Source organism: Cyclopterus lumpus, chromosome 12, assembly GCF_009769545.1.
Source record: "Cyclopterus lumpus isolate fCycLum1 chromosome 12, fCycLum1.pri, whole genome shotgun sequence".
In the NCBI taxonomy this organism is placed as follows: Eukaryota; Metazoa; Chordata; class Actinopteri; order Perciformes; family Cyclopteridae; genus Cyclopterus; species Cyclopterus lumpus.
In genome coordinates this window covers 8,936,890-8,961,552 of record NC_046977.1, presented here as the reverse complement: position 1 = coordinate 8,961,552, position 24,663 = coordinate 8,936,890, and the positions used below count along the sequence as shown (strand labels likewise).

The following is a 24,663-nucleotide window of genomic DNA, read 5'->3' as shown; positions in this document are numbered from 1 at the left end:
ATGTGTCTCTACTGAGAGCTGCAGTACTTGTGTTTTTCTGGGTCTAAGCTTGTTAGGTAGTGTTGCTTTTTAGTCTTGTTGAATGACCTCTCATATGACCTTTGACCAACATTAAAAAGCATTTTCGGAGGCTGAAGTCAGAACTTTTACTTCAAAGTAGCCATACCACAAATACTCTGTTACAATAAAATGTCACATACAAGTACACAAGTAAAAGGATTACAATGTACCAAGAGTAAAAGAATAGGTCACTTCAGATGTATGTATGCTATGCATTATTGGATTATGGTCATTGATTGATCAATACAAATATTACATTTTCACTGGGATGAATAAAGTCTTACTAATATTATATTATCATGATTTATTTGTTGATAACATGTTGTATTCTTAGATCTGAATCTATAAAGTATCTAGTGACTAAAGTTATCAAATGAATGTAGTGGAGAAAAAAATACAGTATTTAGTACAGTAGTTTATTAACATCCCCAATCAATGTTAACATAGTTCAGAATATTACATGATATGAACGTGTTGCTATAAAAGCGTTTTGACTATTTCATAATTAATCACTTCTCCATCAGTGCACTTCTCCATCAGTTGTGTAAGTTGTTTTTGTGGTGTTACAGTCTGTTGTTCCATGTGTGTTTGAATGGCTTGACTGATGAAACTTGACCCAGGTTTGTTTACCTTTGTGTGTCTGTCTCTGAGCGTGTTTGTCCTGGTGTCAGGTTCAGAGGAGAAGTGTCTCCCTCCTATAAGGAAGAAGATATGTCTCCCTCCTGTCAGATTCTCACAGGTTTGTTAAATTCTGCATCAGAGCGGAAACACACACACATGCACAGCTGCTTCTGTTTGATTTGGTTTGAAACTGCTTTGGTCATAATAAATCATATTGGAACTTACAATGTCTACAGATAAAATCTCTTTCTTCTTGGCTCCAACAACGTCACAAACATGTTCATGAATTTGCAGCACATAAAAGACGTTTTTAATTAAAACAGCCGTGTATTTGTTTGAGAAACCAGCAATATTGTAACGTGCTCCGTGGTTCACGTCAACATGCTCCATGGTAGTCGGCAGTGTGGTCGCAAGTTGATCTGGTTGTCCTCTGCCTTTCGTGGCGACTGCTGACTGAATTATATGTTATTTAATTGTATAAACAGATTTGAGACGATCTTGGCCTAGCGGTAAGATCCCCGACTTTCAACTGTTTTACCACCCAAAGATATAACTTTGAATCCCGTTAATGTAACTTTTGTTATATCTTTTATTTTATTATTTTATTTTCATGGAGTAAGTCTGATGGTGGACAAGGGAGCGACTTCACACATAATCACAGATATTGCAAAGTTCAAGAAGTTCAACGACAAGTTCCAGGCCGAAGGACAACAAAGTACTTGTGTGTACATATATTAGCTAAAATTATATTTGCATCTATCACAGGCTGTAACTGTAATTTTGACAATTGCTATCAGAAGTCAAGTTTGCATTTCTCTCCTGGAATGAAACAGGAAATAAAATAAAACATTTAAAAATCTGACTAATGATCTAGATCTAGTTCATTGTTTATGAGATGTCTAAATTCGATATACAGGTTCACTGTTTCAACACATCATTTGTTAATTTCAGATTATACTCTGACATTAGGTTCACACAGATATGGAACACATCTTCATCACATGGGAAGTCCTTGAACACACACTCTTCAAGGCAGACTTCAACCTTCTCCAGGTCCACAGGGTGCAAACAATCTCTGCCTCTGTTCAGCTGAGGGACTGCATGCAGTATGGAGGGGGGCGTCCATGAGGTGATCGTTGTGGACTTGAAGGACTCTCTGGTTGTTCGAAGTCAATACAACCTCATTAAATTCTTCCAAATCATATTCAGTCACAAAGAGTATATCACAACAATGCCACTACAGAGATAGGTGTGCCTTTTTCCTGCAATACCTGCAAAATGGAATTAGCTGCAGTGCAACAGATGTTGCAATAATATTTAACAGCTATCAAAAATGTGGTCGAAGAACCCACAAATAAAAAAAGTATTTTCCATCATTATATCATGCCATTTATTACACGATTCTCTGCACAGAACATAGGCAATGACTTTCTTACACAAGGTAATTTGTGGCTCTTAAAAATAGTATTGGGCAATCACCTGTATCGTTTGAAGAAAACAAAACTGGATCAAGGACTTGTCCAAGAAGATGTCTGAGAAGTAGCCATCTTCTCTCATTTTGTCAAATAAGCAATCGGGAGGAGGGGGGTAAGTTCCAAGGGGAGCGGCACCCTTGGGTATTTTGGGGGGCCCCGGATATCCATTGTTTCCTGCAGTTCATAGATTGGTTCAATCAGAAAGAGTGTGATTTTGCTATGTAGTTTTGCTTGCATTCAGTATATGAGAACACAAGAGACATAATTTCAGGATCATAGTGATATGTTATGCTCATTTGGACACTATCACTGAGATAAAGATGAACTAGTTCAGTGTCAAATATACCATTCAATGGAAAAAAAAATAATATATATTAATGCAAATAATAGAGAGATGTTGATAGTTATTTCTTGTATTTCGAATTCGCTCGTTCACACCCTCGCTCAATGGAGAGTTTCTAACTTCCCTTTCCTTTGCCTCAAGTAAACCTAAATGTAAGCAGGTAACAATCGTTAACAACTACCAATTGCCACATTATGTAACTACCTGGACTTACAAAGTCACTCCGTGGATCATTTACTTTGAGCTAAACTCCTGGCTGTCGTTGACGAGAGACGTTACTTGGCAGAGTGAGAAAGCCAGAACGCACGCATATATGTAGCATGTTAGCTAACAATCTGAAGCTAACCTAAAAAAGGCGCTCTTTTACAATATAACTTCCCACCACTTGGTGGCGGTAATGCACAAGCCAGTTGTTTTACAAGCTCCACGAGGCAGAAAAAGACACTCTGCTAGCCTGTAGCGAAAGTTATGGAGAAGTATTTAAAAATAAAAAATGAAGACCAAAGACGAAAATCTCTATCTTCTTTAGCTCCAACAGTTCTTCCCACAGTAGTCAGGTCGAACAGGATATTCTGTTGTCATTCCTCATGTTCATACAGCCAATTCCAAATGCTTCCTGAAGTTGTAATTTCACATATTTGGAGATTTATATTATGCATTTAATTTTACCATCACAAATAATGGTACAAAGATTCAAATAATGTTGTTCATATTCCACCACTCAACTGTACACTTGGAGCTACGAAGACACCGAGAGGATGCGTGGAACGGTGTTTAGATTTAAATTATCATTATCATTATCATAGAGGAGCACAACAAGTATTTTCAGCAGCTATTGATTAAGAATTATGATTAAGAAAAAACATTTATTTATTTATTTGTCATCTAATTAATAAGCCTTCATAAATTGACACTGCTATATGTAGATGATAATAATTATATGAATACATATCTTTTAAAATCCTATTGAGCCAAGCCACATGAAATCAAACAAACTTATTCTGGCTGTGAGAAAAAATTAAGAAATGTTAACCAACACAACCATAATGCATAAGCCTATAAACCTATATTAGTTTCATCATCCATAATCTATTAAAATGCAAATATTTTCCATTTCAGAAGTACTCAGTAGAACTGCTGAGTTACTTCACTGTGAAGTCCATACTCAGTGAAAACTCATCAAAGTTGTGGTAATAATGTAAATGCCTGGCTCTAAAACTGTGACAAAAACGGGAGATATGTGAATATACTTAGCAAACAATGTGATTTGTTAACTGAAACGTAAGTCTATATATCAGTAAAACCAATGGATTGGAGGAATCTGTGAATTCAGTAGTGGATAATGCTTAAAAAATGTGCTGCGTGGGTGTTGTGCTGTAAAAACAAAGAAAGAAACCACGAGCCACAACTTATGGGCTAAGAGGAGATCTGCCAACAACGTATCTGCGGCTCTAGCTGTCACGCATGGGGCACACCGTGCCCAGGTGTGTCCAATGCCACTGATTAATCCCCAATCACGGCTGCAGCCCCGGAGAAAGAAAGCGCCGACACAGCGGAGAAACCAAACATCGCGTAGTTTCGTGAGTTTTCAGCCGCGTCCGTCTATAATGCTCCTCATTAAAACCGAGCTAATCACATCAGAGGGGAAGTGGAAATGTGCTGCATGAATTACATCAGATCACTCGTTATCCAGGGACATTTCCCTAATTCATGACAGGAAATAATAACAGAAACTAAGCCGAACAGACGCTCCTTGAAATTCACTAAGGCTTTATTTATATATTTATCTTTTGAATCCAAAGTAAACTCTCCGCCATCACTCATGCACATCAAAATGTGGAAGCAGTAATGGAGAAGTGAAAACATTGCATGGGTGGTTAGAGTTCCTCAGTTTGGGTTATCATCTGCTTTTATGTCGAGAACAGAGATCTCTTATTCATTTCAAACTGATGTATCATTGAACACAAATCTGCATAAAATCCAGTAAAAAATACCCTGAATAAGTTTTGTTTATTATTATTATTTTTAAAATAAGCCTCACAGTTAGAATACATTTTCATTTTTAAAATGTTGCCATCTTCACATGAAAGGACAAGAAATGTGAAATCCTAAAATGTGAACAATATTTGTAATAATCTTGGTAATGTACATTTGATCAATTTGGTATGCAGTGCTTTGGTTTAAACAGATTCTAAATCCATCATTTACTACTTAGATATATAAGTGTTTCGACTAGTTGAACCTTTAGATAGCGGGGGAAACACAGCAAGGAACCATAGAATCCAGAAAACCTAGTTTGGTCGTATTTATTATTTTACTTTTTTTCTGAATTTGAGTACTCAAGAGAAAGCAGAAGGAAAAGAGTTTCACTCACACATAATGCAGTTTGAGCAGCAAGAAACATACAATCAAACACGTGGGAAACAGACATCAACAATATGTTATGTGCAGACATCCCAGTAGTACCATACAGATCCATTATAAAACTACAATGTTCTACCGCCACCCACTAACTAAATAATTATATTGTAAACTTTGTGGATGGCTGTGTTTTACAGTTTTAGTCTAAAGCCAACTCTTTCCAAGCTGATCCTGGTAAAGGAGACAAAATGGGTTTTTACATTTGTGCTAATCTCCAGGTTTTAAACAGAAAATCTCTTCAGAAGATAAATATTTTGGAGCTTAAAATATGACAATGCAATAATCAACAGTAAACACATATAAGGGATGCAGCATTAGGTAGTCAAAGTGATTTTCTTTAGTTTCTGACAAGATCTCCCAACCAAGGAGCTCTCGCTCCGACACATTCACCGTCTTCTGTTTGTCCTCCTCAGCTTTCTTTTAAGTGCAAACTTCCAAACTTCTTTCGTCCGTCTCTGCCTCTACAGCCTTTAGTCTGTCCTCCCATCTCTTTTTCAACCTTAAAAAAAAATTCACAATTCCTAAATGGTCTTAACATTGAACATATGCTACCATAATATAAAAAACGCTGTTCTTTAATTCTAGTCTCTCAGCATTTTTAAACACTCTAAAACCAAGGAAGCTAAAATCAGGTAAACATATTATAATTGACATTAAAAGGAAGGAAATACTGAATGACATGGGCAAGGTGTATCTTATTATCACTAAGATCAAAGTACCAAACCAAAAAAAAAGGTAATTGATAGGTCACAGCAAGCAGATGTAGCTGATGATTTGTTTTCATATTAAACTGTGAGAATATGGCATTTTATTCCAACAGAAACCAAGACCCCCCCCCCCCTCCCCAAGTTAAAGTTCATTATTTTTCATCTTAAAAAAAAAGAAAAGAAAACAGTCTTTTGGGAGTGTAAATCTTGCAGATGCTGTATTCCTGCAGTAATTGGAATGATGGGATCTCATGAGACCCTGCTGGTGTTGTTGATAGTGTCTTTTCAGTTTAGTTGGAGTGTTTGTGCAGGAAACGTAAATGGCAGCAAGTAAAGGACTCTCGGGTCCAGTCACATCTAGGTAGTACGTGGGTTGGTTTGGGGTAAAGTGGTCCCATGCTGCAGTCGAGGGTGTCGGCGTGACGTGGCTAAAAGGTGCTCCATGTATTGGTAAACAGCAGTCAGCTCACAGTCTTATACAAGTCTGCTCATGATGATTCCCATCTGAACACGTTTCTCTAACATTGGAAGGTGTTGGGTGGAGCGTAATTGTTTTCAGATGAAGGTGGAGTCCATGGTGCTGGTGTCTTGCGCACTGCGGGCTCGAGCCTCAAAAAAGTTGTTTTATCAACGCCGACTTCTCCTGCTCCAGCTGGGCGATCCGCTCACTCCTCTCCGTCACCTCCTTCATGAAAAGAAGGAAAATAAATGAAGTGAGTGACTGAAAACTAATAGTGACCTCTGTCTATTAATGCAGAATGTGTCGACCTGCGTGAGAAGTCGGTTCTGGTCCTTCAGTCTCTGGATGGCTTGGGGAGGAGCTGGACCCGGAGGCTGGGGGTTAGCTGCTGTCTGAGCAGAGCCCGAAGGAAAAGACTTCTGGGAACAAAGAGGCACCAAAGTCATCATTTATATTTACATTGTAAAGCCATGTCAGCAGCTCTATGGCTACACGTAGGCACAGCGGTACTGTGAGCTAAATGCTAATGGTACTAGCATGCTCAAAGTGACAGCAGGTGTAATGTTTATGGTATTATTCTTGGTTTAGTATGCTAGTTTGCTAAAATGGGCTAATTTTGCCTGAAATCAGACAGAATGGTCAAACCAGGTTAACTTGAACTCTGTGAAGTGGACGGATTCAAAGGTCTGGACCACACAAAGTGCAGCTGAGGCTGATGGGAATAGTTATGAAGGTATGAAAGTTTTGAACAGGTTTTTATAATTCCTACTGAGGGGAACATGAATGTCTTGAATGACACATAGTGATATGGCTTGAGGGATGGCAGAGTCATAAATTAGAATCCTTTTATATCAAATACAATTACTTAAACCATGAGCATACTGGTGTTTATTTTTGGTGGCATTTTTAACATTTGATGATTAATTATTCCATAATGTGTCAAAGCTGCTTGTGGAGCAGAAATTGATCCCATCCGGTCACTCTCTCTTTCTTCAACATCCAATTTAATGAAACATTGTGTAGTTCTAGTTTTGTGCAACAGTGAAAATAACAGCATGGATCCTAATAGTTACCAAGTATCAAAACATCTATACAAAGTCCCATATGCATATGTCCATCCATTTGATAATTCATACATTATATTTAGATTGTAAGAAATTGAGAAATTCTTTCTCAGGCAACACTCACAATCCCAGAGCAGGAAATAAGGTCATTTAGGCAGCGGTTGACTTCTTGCAATTTGGGTATTAGAACATTCATGCGACTCTGATTGGCTTCTGTGAAGAAATCCTGAAGGGAGAAAACATAAAAGACAATTAAAATAAAATTCAAGAAAATAGCAAAAAGGTCAAACGAGGTGACAAGCAGGAATGATGGCTCAACCAACCAAGGACCAACTTTGGTAAAAGGAGGTTGATTTAAAGTAGTTAATAAGCAGGATACTCTCAGGAAGAACTGTGCCAAATAAGTTTAGCAATATTTGAGAGTATATTGTTATGCAACCGCCAGTACATAATGGATGCAAAACCATGATATTACTGAGGCTACTGTGGGAAGAAGAAATGTCTGCCTCGTCTTCTACAACAAGGTATTTTACCGTTTGACTACTGACCATAAAAAAGAGCTTAATTTTCCTTTCTGTGGGACTGACACCAATATCTATTACTTAGTGTTTATGTTTCGGTCAAACAATAAATCTCTCCCAACAGACTTTGAGTTCATAGATGGTTTGTATTTTGAAAAAAGCTAGGAATCTTTATTACATATGTGCTGGAAATATCTTTTCATGATGAGATATCTGTACTTTTCTCATCCAGTCATCCATATAGACGATCTTTTACCAGTTTTAGACCTGTGTTTGAACTGACCGTGGACTGGGAGCTCTGGCCGACCTGCCGCTGTCTCTCTGTGACATTGTGGATTTGACCCTGGTACCAGTCGCGGGCTCGCTCCACCACTTCCAGGCCCGCCAGCAGAGAGTCCTTCTCCTGCTCCAGCTCTTTCATTTGCTTCAACTGTGTGAGTCGAAAGTTAAAGAGGAGGATATATTGTTGGAAAGTAAAACAAAAAAAAAGGAGGGGGACAGGAAAGGGGTAGCAGAGGAAAGAGAACAAATTTGATTAGGAACAGACAAAAACGAACCTGCCTGAAGTCACTTTCTGTGCAGATCTCACATAGAGACGAACATATTTAATGTTCATATTCCCCAAGAGAGCTTTCAGATCGACGCCAAGATTACATTTAATGATTGATTTTTGGCTGCCAGCAGCCTGCAGGCTAGACAAACTCCCATCTTTTCACAAGGGCATCTGCAGCGAACTCTTTTGTGCTGGCGGAGACAATGGCGCCGAACCAATTGTGCCGGACTCTCTCCCATCCTGAACACTGTTTAGAGGAGCAATCAGTCCGGCGTCATGGCAACCGTGCAGCAACCTAAGAATGGGGTAAACAGCACTTCAACTATGGCCACCCCAGTGTGTGTGTGTGTGTGTGTGTGAGTGAGAGAGGCTGCATTAAGTTGTGCTGACCAGGCGGTCCATGCAGCACACTGCCACAGGCCAGGCCTCATTGCTGGCATTCAGCCACCTGGTGTGTCAAGCTTTCTATCCCATCATGTCCCCTGTGTCGCTGCGTACATTCCTCTGATCATCGCTCATCAGCGCTGTTTAAAACACAGCCATGCTCATACACGGCGATACATGTTGCCAAAGGGAACTAAAACAGGACGAGGGATTTCAAGAGAGTCAAATCACACTCTGTTTAAAATATTTGGGCTCTTTCCTAAAGCCCAAAGAGAGAGTACACAGAGAGGAAGGGGGAGTTTTGGGGAAGAGGAGGAGGTTGGAGGGGGTCAGAGGGGTAGGGTGTCTATAATGAAGCATGACCTGCTGCTTGAATGTGTGGTAGTCCACAAGCAGTTTGAAAAAAGAGAGCGTGAGAGAGAGAAAAAAGAAAAAAACACACAGAGAGGGAGCAGAACAGCAAATGGCTGAAAGCTTATGGAAAACATGTGCATGTATGTTTGTGTGCTGGCTGAATGAGAAGGCATGAATGCACACAACAGCACACATACAATATCATGACACTCGTTGCATAAGCTGTTCAGGTAAAAACACAAAGAAGAACACAACGGCCGTTCAACTAGAAAGCTCCATGAAACAGTGTGGTCCGAATGCAAAATGAAACCAGGATGTATTCACAATTTATTTCTTTATTAATGACTTATAGCAATTCTATTCTGTCAATCAACTAATCAAGTCCTTTTAGCCCTATCCAAAATCTGAAGCTATACTATACCACAACAAGTTAGAGCTAACAACAAGACCCAAAGTCCCTAAAAGAGGATTTATTTTTCATTTTTGATCTGTCAGTTACTTTTTGGATTAATCAATTAATCCTTAATTTGGTTGTTTTGTCAAACAATCAGTTCTTAAATCAAAGATATTTAATGACGACGATGTAAAAGAGAACAAAAATAGTAACTCCTCACATTTCAGAAACTTTAACCAGCACACACTGAGCATTGTCGCTTGGTAAAACAACTTTAAAAATGGTTGTTGATTAAACTCTGGCAGTCTACTAAATGATTAATCAGCACTGGTTCGAACCCTAAAGCTCAACAATACCTCAGCTGGTCCCTAAAACTAGACCAAATACATAGTTTATCCTGTTCAACATCAAACACCGAATTCCACATATCTCACAATAAAACATCAAAACAATTGTCTTCAAATTGTGAAATGCACTTATTGCATAACCATCTCAAAGACAAACTTAAATTGTCTATCCTCTGCAACCCTCTCCCTCCCTTGCCTTCTCTGTCTCTCTCTCCCTCTTGTCCTACTCACCCAGAGGAAAAAGTGCAGGGCCTTGCCGCTGTACAGGCTACTGCTGAGGGGGATGAAGACGGTAGTGTAGGCAGCCAACACAGCTGTCCAGGCTGGGTCGGGCCGGCCGAGCGAGTCCTCTACTTCTATCAGGCCCCTGGGCCCGACCCGGCTTACTACCATCAGGACAGCAGCGGGCCAAGGCGGCCTTGGGTGGGAGGGCCAGGGGGAAGGGGGAGGAGGAGAGGGGCAGGGAGGGAGTGAGAAGGAGGGGAGCAGGTCAGTCAGCCTCTCCAGATACAGAGGCCAAAGAAGGAAAAGAGACGGAGACGGCAACACAAACAGGGAGAGGAGGCGAACTGGAGAGTGAGAAATGGTGAGGCAGAGGGGGAGAGACGAAGAGTGAAGGGAGGCATGAGCTCCCGACTGGAGGGTGGGAGGGGCAGAGTGAGGGGGAGGCAGAGCGTGAGGGAGGGGAGGGGAATGTGGGGGCCAATAGCGAGTGAACTGAAGAACAGCCTCTACGAGAAAACCTTTTCCTGGAATCATGCTTCCACTGTTTACTTTCCCATATCCATAAATTATTTTCTGACATATATCTTTAAAAGATTAAATCTCTGTAATATCCAATCACACTGAAAGTTAATTCTAATTTAGTTGACAGAAATTATGAACTCAATGGGCAGAGTAACAGAACCCAATACTTGCTACCAGTGTTTTGAAATGCTGTACTATAAACCAAAAGTGTAAAGACACTTTCCAAGCTACAGTAACTTTATACATTAAAATCAGCTGAGTTTGGTCTCTTATCGTCAAATCTCCACTGAGATATTCCATCAGACAACCAGTGATGTGCAGGTTTATTACATTTACCTTTCAAATGAAGTGATCTTTTTGAAGAAGCTGGATTGCAGCTGTCTAACAGTGTTCTTCACAGGTAAATAGAAACTGGGTGGATCCACAGAAGACTCATGTATCACTATTATTGACCCATGACCTGGTTGGCTGTTCAACCAGTTGTTAATGAAAAAGTGTATGCATGTACGTTACTGCCACTCAGAACTGTTTCTAACCGAAACATGAGTAAGACAACGGCCAAGGTGTGGGCCTTGTATAAAAACCTTTAAGACGCAGACGGTTTGAGAGGGATGACTGATTGAATCACACTACCAGTATTGTGTGTGTGTGTGTGTGTGTGTGTGTGTGTGTGTGTGTGTGTGTGTGTGTGTGGTGTGTGTGTGTGTGTGTGTGTGTGTGTGTGTGTGTGTGTGTGTGTGTGTTTGTGTCTGTGTGTCTGTGTGTGTGTGTGCCAACCATTCCGTAATCCACTCCGTTGGATATGGTGTGCCGCCTCTGCTCTTCCCGACTCCGCCCGTGTCGCCTGGAGCCGCCATTAAATCCTGTTGCTGATTCGCTCTGAGATCTTGGTAAACCTGATCTTACGACACCTAGAGAAACGTGAAACATCACAGATTTAATAAATGTCAACACTGTAGTCTGGTATGCACTTTGTAATAACTGCAGTTTTACATAACTGTGTTTACACTACAGGGAAAACATACTTCGGGCAATCTTTTATGAAAACTAAAATTAAAAATTAAAAAATGAATTGTTTAAATAAGTGTACTGTTTTTTATTGGATTCTTGGTGAATTAAAATTAAATGAATACATTTAAATTAAATTTCAATGGGCAAAATAACACATCTGCAGACAGACAATATTGAAGAAGACCAACAACACAACAGGCAAAACATGATACGGAATTAGAGTTGCCAGTTTATACCACAGGAGGGAGCTGTACTCTACCAATGTGTCTAGAAGCTGAACTCAATCATGGTGTTTTTGTTAAATTACTTGACTTGAGGAGTTCAGTGGAGCAGAATATTTTAGGTATCTGAGCTTAAACATACTGTCTCAAAAAGCTTAAGTGCAACCTAATTCAATTTTATCACAAGGTATTAATGATACTTGTTTGGCTGTCATAAAGTTAGGATGTTTGCTTTGTTGTGATCAAGAGAAAGAGTCACACTTCTGTTCACTTTAGCTAACCACATCTGCCAAGGAAGATCATGTGATATGATTGAAAGCTCCAAAACGGCTCCAAAACAGACCTAATGTTGAACTTGTTTTGTGAGCTGCCGTTTCCAACCTCAAGAACGAACTTTGAAACCCAACTCGGTTATTCCAAAAATAACACATGAAAAGATTTCTCTGCTCGATACCCCTTAAACTTGTATTAAATGTTTCTGAGGATTTCCTATAATTCCACAGCTGAAAGATGTGCAGCTCTGATGAAGTGGAGAGTGAGAGTGGCAGGACTATTGTGGTGATGTCCAGGGTGTTAGGTAGGATTTCACCACTGATTCAGTGAGCCCTGGCCTTTCTGATGTAATCTGGTCTAATCCAACAGTATTTGGCTGCATGCGAGAGATTACGGCACGGACGCTGCTGGTCTGCTGGTGGACGCCTGAACAAAGTGAGTCGACATAATATTCAAAACTGATTTCCCTTCATTAGAGCTAACAAAAAAAGTACACAAAAGTATGTGAACTTTAGGCCATATTGCGTATCTGTCCATCTATCTATTATAGAAAACCCCTGTACTAGTGTAGCAAGTGGTGTAAGCAGTGAACGCCCGAGGGCTCGATAGAGAGAGTGTGCGAGAGTGTCACTCTATAGCTCCAGACAGGCCTGGCTTTACAGAGATCAGGCAAAGTCGGATAGACTAGCTGTGTGTGTGTGTGTGTGTGTGTGTGTGTGTGTGTGTGTGTGTGTGTGTGTGTGTGTGTGTGTGTGCGTGTGCGTGTGTGCGTGAGAGAGAGATCATGTGAAATAAATGTTGTACGATTGTGAGAGGACGAGGAACAAAAGTGAGTTTGTAAGCGAGTGAGAGCCTGCATGAACAAGATAATGAGCAGGCGAACTGGGAATGTCTCAGCAGCAGCTCCGACATCCAGCTCACCAGGGAAAAACTGAACAAATGAACACGCATACAACTGACCATCACCCGTTCCCCAGTCAGAGGGGCCATGGCAAACCCTCAAGATAGATACAATTCTGCAGGAATGTCTGACCCGACCTATGACATGACCTGGGGTTAACAACGGCAATTATTCCACTAGCCACCCATCATTGAGGCCCTTTAACAGGGTCTGTTTAAGCTGTGACATAACACTGATACTTGATAAGTGTGTCTCAAAACCCAACAATTACTGTTGATGACCCCTCCAATGAGAATTTAGGAAAGACTTCCTTTTAAAGTGACCATGTTTACCTTTGTGGGGCTCATTCTGGATGACAAATGCTGACCTGCAAATACAAGCCCTCTGCAGACATTGTGCACTTGTGTACATCATGGACCACTGCATCCAATTTAATCAGAATGTCAGATCAAAACTCAGTAATGCATGCAATCAAATGGCTTGCTCATGAATTCAGTCCTATGTGTATTTTGCTCTGTGGGTATTTAGGCACAGCAGCGTTACTTCTAATTCATTCTCATGCACATTGTGTTGGTGTCCAAATAAGAGTTTGTCTTTGTTTTAAGTCAGTAGCATCTTGAAACTGATACACAAACAAAAAGAGTTGAATTATAAATTCATAAAGTGGCATGGCAGTGAAATGCAGATGCAACTGCAGGCAGCAGCATCTTGAATACATATTTTGATTATGCAGATGCAACGTTTCATTTGCATATCATATCAATGTAATATCTTTTACTTTTGGACAGTCGGTCAGACAAAACAAGCAATTTAAAGACCTCACCATGGGCTTGTGAAGGGCCTTTTTTTTTTTTTTTAGCTAACTATTAATAGAAAAAAAATAACCGACAGATAAAATCGAAACAATCTTTCAGCTCTAGTTACACATTAATAAAAGGGAGAAGGAAGTGAGAAGCGATGCAGATCCAACTGCATGGCAGCAACAGCTTGATTGGCAGATGAGGTTGGTATTTTGTATTAAGAGTGTGTGTTGATGTTATATCTGGATGTTGACAGACAGGGGTTTAACTTATTGACATAAGTCTTCCATTAACTCAGTAAACTGTCCCCAAAACCCTTCTCACGCTCATCATTCATAACTACATAGGCTTTCATGGTAGGCTACCACTTACTTGGTCCTTGGAGCTGCGGTGACTCCAGAGCCAGGGACTCAATGGACCTGATCCGGCTCTGCTGGGGCTGTGTGGGTTTGGTGGCATGTCCCGGGTCGGCCCCGGTAACACCGCGCCCCCCGGAGCGACCGAATTCTGCTCCAAAGTCCGCCCGGACCTCTCGAAGCCGGCGCCGTACCGCACCGGTCCACACACGGGGTACCCGGGTCCCACCTCCTCTGACCTGGCGCGGCTTTGCAGGGAGGACGCCCGGTGCTGCTGGGTGTTGGTCACGTTGCTCGGCCCCAGCGGACGGACCTTGTTCTCAACCCGTGTCCCAACACTGCATGTGGACAGCGGGGCGGGTTTGTGGGGCTGCGTTGGTGTCTGCTGCGGGTGCACGGCAGCCTGGGCCCTGAAGTGTGTGCTGTGCTCCGGGTTGAGCATTGAGTACCGCAGCCCCGCAACGAACCGCTCAAAGGTGAGGCAGCCATGCGGTGGGGTGACCCTCCTGAGGCAGCCCAGCACCCCGCCGGGCAGATCCCGGGTGTCTGCCCCCTGCCAGCGGGTCTCGATCTCCGAGATGTGGACATAGCCCCGTCCAGCATCATCCAAAATGTTAAACAGCGTCCTCAGGCTGTGCAGGAAGGCTTTGGGCAGGCCATCTGTTGAATACTCCGTCTCTTTCGGGTGCATTTTGACACTTTTAAAGCCCTCCGCATTGCCTTGAAACACTTCTTTTCTTGGTCCAACTCGGCCGTAAATCGCCGACGTCCCGTTCAATTTGCAGCCCTGGTCGGTCGCTATCAAAGCCATGAATGTAATGATAATCTAAACGACTAATCTATCAAAAACACACCAAAACAAGTTGGCTAACTTTATGTAAAACAAACAGCCGAATAATACCGAATAATAATAAGAATACACGCTTACTAAGCATCAAAATGCATCTCCTAATACCGCGTTTGAGCCTAAACGTGCCCTTTATTTTAACCGTTTTGGCCGCCTACCTTCCCGTCGAACCTCCGCTGCTCTGTGAGCCATACTTTCCTTTTTCTAGAGAGGACCGCCTTCAACGGCTGTGCGCGAGCGTCCCGCGACCAGCTATTGGCCGCGGTGTGCACGAGCTCGGCTCTCATTGGTGAAGGCCTGAGGTAGGCTCCAGTTTGAGTTGTGCTTTTGTTATTACTAATGCTGAGACGTTATTCATAAAGGCTGGGTTTTATTATCCCTCCACATAATCAGAAAGAGCTGGATAAACTATCACCTTACAGCCCCACACGCAGCCGCAATGGGGAACAGAGGGCCTTTGTTTCACATAATTAAAAATAAAACGTTAAACTTTAGATGGAAGTCATTTTAATGAGTGAATATTTCACCCTTTATGCTCCTTATAAATCTCAAAATGTACGATTATTGTTAATTGTAACCACTGTTCAATATAGTGATTTTACAGAAGCATGCAGTAGATGTAGTATCTTATATTTGACTATAATTCACTGTAAATAATGTCACAGTAACTTGAAAGTAGGCCTAATGCAACTAGTAGCCATTACAGTCATTTTCTGTAAACTTAGTCAAGTACTTCCTTTATCGACAATACTTTATTCAGCATTTCCAGCTTCGAGTTTTTTAGCCTAAGAAGTAGAATAATTTGTCTAACAGATTATCAGAAGAAATACCAACCACCAAATGTAAAGGGCGTGGAAAACTGTAATAAACATAATAAAGACACTTTTGCAATGTAGAAAAAACTAAATAGCCCAATCCAAGGATTATTGTGGAGCTCATAACACATGTTGATTATTATACAGTACTAAAATATAGTGTTCAATACCTCTCTGGCAAAAACAATGAACAAAAAGGTTGCAAATGCAGAATTTACTGAGCAGTTATCCATAAAATAAATTAAGCCTATACAGTTGCCATTTGTATTGATGTGCAAGTTTTAATGAGTGCATTATTGGACACACATCCTTGCTTTTAAGCATATTATCATTCACAATCCTCTAGAATTCAAAATAAACGTATTTTCTATACACAAGTTACTTGCTTGTATGCAATCTATCAAGTGACAACAATGACAATGTATAATCCCATCTAAATAAAGTGTGAACTGTGTTTCTTCCTCCCTCAAAGACCCTTTCTATCAGCAGCTTACGAGATATATTATACTGTGATGTGATAGGTTTTCTCTCATTCAGGCAGGAAAGCTGCCTTCCACATGCCTGTACAAATGCAACTTTCATTTGAGTCAAAAACCATCTGAACCATTTCCCGGCGTCACCTCATTTTTTCTTTTCCTTAGGGATGAGTCACGCGAGAGCAACTCTGCACAGCCCCAGTGTTTATCTCTGACCTGCCCGGGACTTGAGCTCTCCTCTCGTCGTGGTTTGTGCAACCTTTAGCTGTGATTCATGTTGAAGACGCTGTCACACTCTCACAAAGGAATCCCTGTGATTTACCAACTGCCTGGTGCATATTATTCAGTCAGACCAGGTGTTTAATCACATATTTCCCCTGCTAAGTTTATCAAAGGCACTTTTTTTCTATATGACAGACAAGGTTGAAAGAGAGGACACACAATCAATAAACCCCCTTACAACATATGCTGTCACCCTCTCTCTGACATTCAATCACACACCAGTGGTTCTTGTTAACATATCAATTGGTGGGCATTGATTATGACTCAAGGCTAAATTGTAGTGTTTCAGAGTAGTGATACACAGTGGGGATGAAATATAAATGTGTTTGTTTTGGGGCTTTTTTCTCCAGGCTCGATGTTATATAACCAACGCAAAGTGAAAGAAAGAGGAGGAAGAGACACACTCACTAACCATTTCCATTTGCAGTGATGACTTGACTCACGGGGTCAGAGAACTGAGCCCTCACTCCTGCTCTCCTCATCTCATCTTTCCCATGTTGTCACGCACATGCACTGCTGCCAAACACACACACTAACACACACTTTACAAGCCATGCCAGTGGTCGCAAAGCGTGCACAGTCACTCCTCTCATGTAACACACACACACACACAAACACACACACAGTCTTTACCCTCATTACCTCCAGTTCTCTGTTTCTCTGCAGTCTTTTCCTTCAGCATCATCAGTGTGCATGTGACAAAGGATTTGAGAGCTTATTCAATTCATTCTTTTTTTGGAATGGAGAGCGACAGAAAGAATTAAACATTAAAATCTTGGAGGCGTTAAATCAGATTTGAATTACAGTGCGAGGACGAGAGAGAGTGGAAGTGAGAGTGGGGGTGGATTCAGGCTGCACAAAGATGGGGAAGAACAGTTGAACATTAAAGCAAAGCTAAATTCTTATCTCCCCTGGTTCAGATTGCCTTTACTTGGCAACATTTTTCTGATACAAACACAGTAAAAAACGTTTCCCCGATATGAGCTGGTGTTCTGGGAATTAGTGAACTTTCTTGAGCTTGTTCTTAGTGAATCAAGGCCCTGGACTTTGGTCACTTCATTCACTCGAGGTGTTGAAGCCTGAAATACTAAATTGTTTCAATGGGTTGCACTGCATGGTGCAGAATTTATGTTGCTAACACCTTAATGTACAAACTAGTTCAGCTATGCAAATAAACTGGAGCGACAGTGTAGTTTAAAAAAAAAGATTCTGTGTCGACAGAGCTTTAATGCTGCACAATTATTAAAAATAAAAAATGTAATGTCTCATTTACATGCATTTACAGCTCTTCTGCAGATGCACCACTGGCTGCTTTTTTAAGTCGCGATAAAGATTGTCCACCAATCTTAAATGTCTCGACCGGCCTCTACTCAATATGCAACCATGTGTAATAACTTACTGATAGCATCTGCTTTGTGAAGGGTATGAATGCTGCACCTGGATATCATGTTCTGGTGCTGTTTCTTTTATCTGATTTAGATGGCAGTTATTCTATCTATTTTGCCTTTGATTTGACAGGCATGAAGGAATGGTATATGCATTGTGCATTAAGTATGTATTAAATACTTCTTATGTTGCGGTATTGGACAGGTCATATACAGTATTTGTCATTTTACAGAGACTACCCTGATTTTTTTCATTGTACCTTTGTGTTAATTTGATGAATGTTTTTGAGGTATAGATATTTGCATCTTTTGATATTTGTACTCTGCATTAATGATGGTTAGAGGTGCTGGGTACTTCTCTTTCACGGTACGTTGTTATTTTTTCCCCTTTGTTAAAAATATGAACATGTGGTTGTCTTTGTTTCTCTGGATGAGGGAACGATGGATCAGTGTTGTGCTATTGTATTCTATATATTGGCATAATTGAACATTACATGCCTATATTTATATAACTTTTCCGAAATAACTTAAAGTGCATTCAAACTCAAAAGGAACGAGAGCTACATGTCTACATTAACAGTAAATATATAGTCTTTCATTTATTGTATTGTTTACTTTGAGGTAATAACATATACAATAAAGAGTGGGTTTGCGGATGGAAGATCTAAAATTCTTGACTGGAGAACACAGTAAAAATTATTGAAATGTCACATTTACTCCTCAGTCATTCTTTCCTCCTCTCAGTTCTTACATTTGCCTAAATAAAGTGACAATCATTATAAAAACTGCAAATACGGAATGTTATCCTGAGATATTGCACGATTATTTTCAGCATCACAGCACTGAAGACTGAACCTGAATGTGGATTACTGAGCACCCGAAGCATTTGATCAGATCACTAAAATATGAGATAAATGTGTATGTATGGAAAATGTTGAGTCATTACATGATGATTTGCTCTCTGTAGTCCAATGCAAACATAATTAAAATGATCAATGTGTAATTTAGATAATACGCTTAACTGGTTTGGTCTACCCACCAGTAACCACAGCTCTGCATATCCCATGAGGTCTACAGTGACAACTAGTGGCTGGTTTTGGTACAGCAGCGTTATTTCAGTTGCATGTCAAACAAACACGTACAAATAATAATACCGGATCACAAGCTTAACATCTGAGTCCTCCTAAAAAACAAACTAATTCCTGACCCCTGATTTGGTAAACTCGTCTGTTTATCCACACAGTAATGCTGTTATGAAATTCAAAAGCTCCTCAAACTCTGAAATGGAAAAAAAAAAAAAGACTTAATTCATGTGGTGTATTGCAGAAATGGAGGTTGGAAAAGAAAAACGCTGAAATGCAATTATATACTGAATGTATCTCAAATCCAGCAATCTCTTAGTCAATACATCATCTGAATATTAATATTGATTAATATAGAGCATATAGAGCATTTTCTCAAAAGGTGTCATTATATACAGTAGCTACACAAGTTTGTTTCAAACTATGTTCATTCCATCACGTCGCCATATTTTGTCTTCTCAATTCCTTCTGCTACCTCTGGGTTGGACACTGGAAGACAGAGAAACATACAGCATTAAAGTCTGCAAACTGTCCTCTTTTCATTAATTCCCAGGATGAGCCGTGAGGGACGGCGAGCAGGTCTGCAGCCACACTTTGCACTCACCCTGCGCCGGCGATCTGTCCGGGACTCTGCCTGTTTCCAGCAATATCCAAAGGTCTGAGCATTTCTGCGTTTCCCAGCGAGTCACTGCATAACTTCCCACTGATGACGCAACTGAGAGAGAAGAGAGGGCTGTTATGGCTGCTAGCGGGTCTTGTTTAACCCTATTTAAAGCTGATGTTTCATTACTCACCGATTGAAATGAGAAGGTTCCATTGAAGAGGATAAGGAAGCTTCTTCTGGAGAACCTTCTGAAGAGCAAATAAACTACCGGCGCCTGTAAAAGCCATGATGAACATTCAGACTTTCTGTGACTCAGTCAATATCCACAACACTTTGACAACATCTCAAGTCCTTTGCAACACTTTGATGTCACTTTCTTTCTTTATTCATCCGACCAAAATGTCCATTGTGGTTTGGAGTCAGTCCGCAGGCTCTTTATCTGCATTGTTCATCTATGCTGAATTCCAATAACCTTGTATCTGCATGTGATGTGTGTATACACTCCTTTAGGAGTTAGTTCCGTATATTATTCTACAACTATTATGACACAACCGTCATCACTGTGTGTGTGTTAAGTTTTGTGTGCACCATGTAAAATGTCCTGCTTTATTGATACAACCATTTGCAGAATATAGCTGTGCAAAAAATGAGTCATAATGATTTTGTGGTCTAGTTTTGTTGATCTTCTTACTTAAATTCCTATTTAATTTTGCTCAGTAAAATGTGTAATAGGGTTAATAGATGTGTAATAGATGTTTTGGTGATTGGTGTGATTGGTGTTGTGATTTAAGTATAAAAATATGGGCAGCCCGACATTATGTATTTTATTTTTATTTTTATGTTTGATAGTTCAGAGATGATAATACAATAAGAATGACAATACAGTGTATTTTCAAGTGTGGGGAATTACACATCTCTTACCAAGTATAAAGGTCCCAGTCCCCATCATGAAGGCACGAGACTGACAGGCAGCATAACTCTGTAAGCCCTGAAAGACGAAGTGAGAAACAAACCACAACAGTTTTTTCACGGCACGACTTGACCTGCATGAATATATCTGTGCGGCTCAATCTGTTGTCGGTGTCCTCCGGGGTCAGCAGGCTACAGTGATGTAAGAGAAAGATACAAACAAAAAACCCACCGGATGTTTAGCTGCCAGCGCGTCGTCCACTTTGGTGAGACCGATATTGACCATTTTGTTGTTGCTGTTGTAAACTGGAGGTCAAAGTGTTATATGGAGATTAACATTAACATATGCTGCGACCGTGTTCATAACTACACTGTTATACAACTTCCGCGTTGCAAACCAAAAAATACACACAGAGGAGATGAACAGCTGTTTGTATAAACACTAGCGACGCCTGATGGAGAGGAGGGGTACTGCAGCCCTTTGCCAACGAAAACTAACTACTAAATAAATAGTACAAAAAAATTATAAAAATTATAAATTATAAATATAAAATTATAAAAATCTCATTAAACAGAAATTAAACAATAACATATTTAGTTTGATTTAATCAATTAATATAATTATTATTATTATTATTATTAATCAAAGAGGGAAGCAATTTAAAAAGTATAAAACAAATAAAGACATGACAATATATCAAAACTAAACTATTACGAATGATTCTGACTAAAAGTAAGACTTAAGACTTAAGATGAAATATTATGTTTGTGAAAGTTAAATCTAAAAATAAGGGTAACGTTAAAGTTACATACGTACATATTTTAACACCAGAATTAAGGTGTCCAATATAAAAAGAAAATGTATAGGTGACAACATATTGATTTAGAAATGTAACCTTGCCATGCTTGTGTTACCTGGCCAGGAGGTGTCAGTGAAGCCATGAGAAAAAACATGGTGGTAATGTTACCAGTGATTAGCCAAACTAATACAAGCGCTGTCAAGGAATGGTATGTTATGGCGGCAACCAAAGAGGGATTTTTCTTGTATAGCTAATTTTTGTACATTTCTACAGAAAAATTATTTCTGTTTTGTTATCCTGCAACAATCTTTCAGTTTTATCTGTGGACTTGGTTGGGAGAGCCACTGGCATTGATAATAAAAGCTGCTATTTGTCTATTTAAAGAAAATACTCTATCTGAAAAGAATTTGCCAATTATCTGACATTAGAGATAATTTCCGACATATTACAAGATGAATGTGGTGCTTCAATATTATCTTGCTCATCTTTGGTCACTAAACAAGAAAAAATAATAATTTGGTGATAATACTTGCAAATGCATGTAAAACGTTACCTGCAGCTGTATTAAGTTCAAGTAAACACATTAACGCTTTAACAAGTCATCATTCCAGCCTGTCTTTGTGTATATGGAAAATGCCATGAGTGACCTCAGGCCTTCCACAACAGCACAGCCTGCTGACCCTCCGCAATCCCTCTGTTGAACTTTGACCCCACAGGGACTTCAAGGGTTCTGCTGGAGGCCGGACAAGAGCAGGAGGAAGAAGAGGCAGATGGAGAGAGACGAACTACTGCTGAGACACGAGTAACAACACAGAGGCTTAAGTTACCAGACATCTGTTCCTTGTTACACAGGAGAAAGAATAGATAGACTCCAGAGAGACAAGTGATGAAGCCAACAAGTTGATGAATGGATTACTATGTTTTTAAAGATATTTCAAACACAGGGTAAAAAGAACAACAAATTCACTACAAGTACTAAAGGTGGCCCAGTGGTAAGCACTTTTGCAGCACTGTGTGGTAAACACACAGCCATCTGGAGGAGCAACATGTCCATCAGTGAAGCCACCAGTCAAAAACCGGATGGTAAATCAGATTTAACGGCAGAAATAGTCAGCATTCAAGTCTTCGAGAATAACATGTAATTCACTATCAGAGGGGAAGGGGGGGGGGGGGGGGGGGGGGGGGGGGGGGGGGGGGGGGGGGGGGGGGGGGGGGGGGGGGGGGGGGGGGGGGGGGGGGGGGGGGGGGGGGGGGGGGGGGGGGGGGGGGGGGGGGGGGGGGGGGGGGGGGGGGGGGGGGGGGGGGGACGACGACACAGTGATGGAGGATAATGGGCTGACTGATCAGCCTTTTCACCTGAAAGTGGTTTGAGTGGGGGATCAAATATCAAGGTTCCCTATAACAGATATCATGTAAAACCACTTCATACAAAATATAGGGAAAAAAGTAAGGCTACAACTTGTGGTTATTTTCATATCTATTATCTTTTGATATTTTTTTGTTAGAATAATTTATTGTTTACCCAGTAAAATACAAGAAAACTGGGAAAAAGGCACCATCAAGGTCTAGACATTTAATTTACAGTTATGTGAAATGGAAAATACAATTTGAGAAGCCTGAACCGGCAAAATACTTTGTTAAACAATCTCTAATGAAAATTCTTACATTTTTCGTCTTTCAAATAGGGAATATATAGTTAAAAATAGGTAACAATCAACGTATCTTATTTAATGTAGGCATTTAAAAGCTGTGTGAAAACATTTAATATGTTTTATAACACACCATAAAGTAGTTGTAGGCAGATAGAAGTTTGTAAATGTGTTTGTTAACAGCCTCTTGTGGGCACTCATGGACAATGCGGGTAAAGTTGTGAAACCAAATAAATAAATATGCCAACAACTGTAAGACTCTCATTTTGACAATCAGGTTGATTTTCTGTCAAGTAACTTTCATTAAGGAGTTTCCACATGTTCTTTGGCCTTTGACAAAACTGTTACCTACAAGCCAATCAAACCAAAATGTAATCATTATTAATCTCTTCTTTACAAGCAACCTTGAATTGAACGTAGTTTTAAATTATAATATTACACATTTATCGTCATTATTCACATTTTGAGGACTCCACAATCCGACTCCCAACATGAGGTTCATTTTATTTATTATCATTTTACATTGGAAAAGCAACGGTCAGTTATCCCCCCCCTCCCCTCAAACTGTACTTCCATTCACATATTGTAGCTCTTTATTTCTAGGTGATTAATGTTTACATTTTTACAAAACGAAAAGTTGTCAGACAGGATCTGTACACTCCAAATCACCCCCCCCCCCCCCTCCCTTCAACCCATCTAAGATAAATACGTTAACACGGGGAGCCACAGTTTTAGTGCAGTGTTGAAAACCTGTTCGCACACACATAAAAAATAAACAATCAAGTCGCATGGACAACTTTGAATTACATGCTGACTATGTGTCTGGACTCCTCACCTTAGACACGCAAGGACACATTAAGCAGGTGCGCGTTGTAGGTAATACAAGGAAGGCCGGCGATTGAGGGTAAAGTGGACTCACAACAGCTTCACTTTGACTGCTGTGTCTTAGAAAACAAAAGCAGGAAATGGTTCAGTTCATATAACCACTCTCCAAATAAAATCTACCAAAAAGATGTGTAAAAGGGGGGGGGGGGGTTTCAAGTTTTACACTCCAAGACATCTCTTGCGTGGAAGATTTTTAGTGACATTGATGGTGTGCAGTATTTTCATGGAAAACTAGAAGGGCAACACAGAGGAGGACCCATTCGTTCATTCAGGACAAGGAAAAGAAAAAACAAAACAATTAACTGGGTTAAAGTGTTCCCGTCCCCCTCCTGACCCAAAAAGACGTGACATAAAAAAGGTCCCATACAGTCCACTTTTTTAGAACATTTGCCTTCAAATATCACCAGGACAAAAACATGTTTCACAATCAAATGTTTTAAATAAATATAGCTCCATTGATAGAATTTCTTCCAAAAAAGGAAAAAAAAAAAAACTCTCACACAAGAAACATAGCAATGCCCCCCCCCCCTCCTCCTCCCTGACCGAAACACACGCATACCAAAACCCAGCAGGTGCAAAAAATACAGTTGAAGACAGGTGTCTGTTAAAAACCAGCAAACTAAGACTGACTGGAGGGACTTAAACCAGTTGATACAGGAGTGCCAAAACTACAGGACAGAGTACTTTGGTAGATAATCTGAAGAAAAGATACGTTGCGTCTTGAGAACATGGTATAATTATTTTGAGATCACAAGAAAGTAGTTTCTTATACCGTGACCAAAACAACAAGCTTTGTTTATGTGAGATCATGACAGTCCTGTCAAAGTACTGAGATCACCATAAACAGCTTAGATAACTGGAGAAGTTTTTTTTTTAAATGTTGATTGTTTTCAAAGTGGTAATTAAAACGTTGTAC

The 24,663-nt window shown here is 40.2% G+C and overlaps 2 protein-coding genes across 2 annotated transcripts; both read right to left on the bottom strand.

Moving 5' to 3' along the window:
- Nucleotides 1–4,790: 4,790 nt before the first annotated feature.
- sapcd2 (suppressor APC domain containing 2) lies at nucleotides 4,791–15,044 on the bottom strand. The gene is given in 8 exon segments (XM_034547335.1): nucleotides 4,791–6,242; nucleotides 6,244–6,312; nucleotides 6,396–6,506; nucleotides 7,276–7,377; nucleotides 7,956–8,102; nucleotides 11,229–11,362; nucleotides 14,030–14,141; nucleotides 14,144–15,044. Coding segments are annotated over 8 exon segments (1,416 nt in total). The 5' UTR covers nucleotides 14,825–15,044; the 3' UTR covers nucleotides 4,791–6,182.
- A 3,473-nt stretch (nucleotides 15,045–18,517) lies between these two features.
- On the bottom strand, nucleotides 18,518–20,812 carry tmem141 (transmembrane protein 141). The gene is made up of 5 exons (XM_034546837.1): nucleotides 20,646–20,812; nucleotides 20,426–20,492; nucleotides 19,695–19,778; nucleotides 19,505–19,615; nucleotides 18,518–19,389 (listed from the first exon to the last, which is right to left on the bottom strand). The coding sequence occupies exons 1-5, from the start codon at nucleotides 20,697–20,699 to the stop codon at nucleotides 19,328–19,330; spliced, it is 378 nt and encodes a 125-aa protein (XP_034402728.1). The 5' UTR covers nucleotides 20,700–20,812; the 3' UTR covers nucleotides 18,518–19,327.
- Nucleotides 20,813–24,663: the final 3,851 nt, after the last annotated feature.

Coding starts and splice junctions, on each gene's coding strand:
- tmem141 (XM_034546837.1), bottom strand. CDS start 20,699: ATGGTCAATATCGGTCTCACCAAAGTGGACGACGCGCTGGCAGCTAAA. Junction 20,493..20,645: donor CGCTGGCAGCTAAACATCCG/GTGGGTTTTTTG, acceptor TTCGTCTTTCAG/GGCTTACAGAGTTATGCTGC. Junction 19,779..20,425: donor GACTGGGACCTTTATACTTG/GTAAGAGATGTG, acceptor TGGCTTTTACAG/GCGCCGGTAGTTTATTTGCT.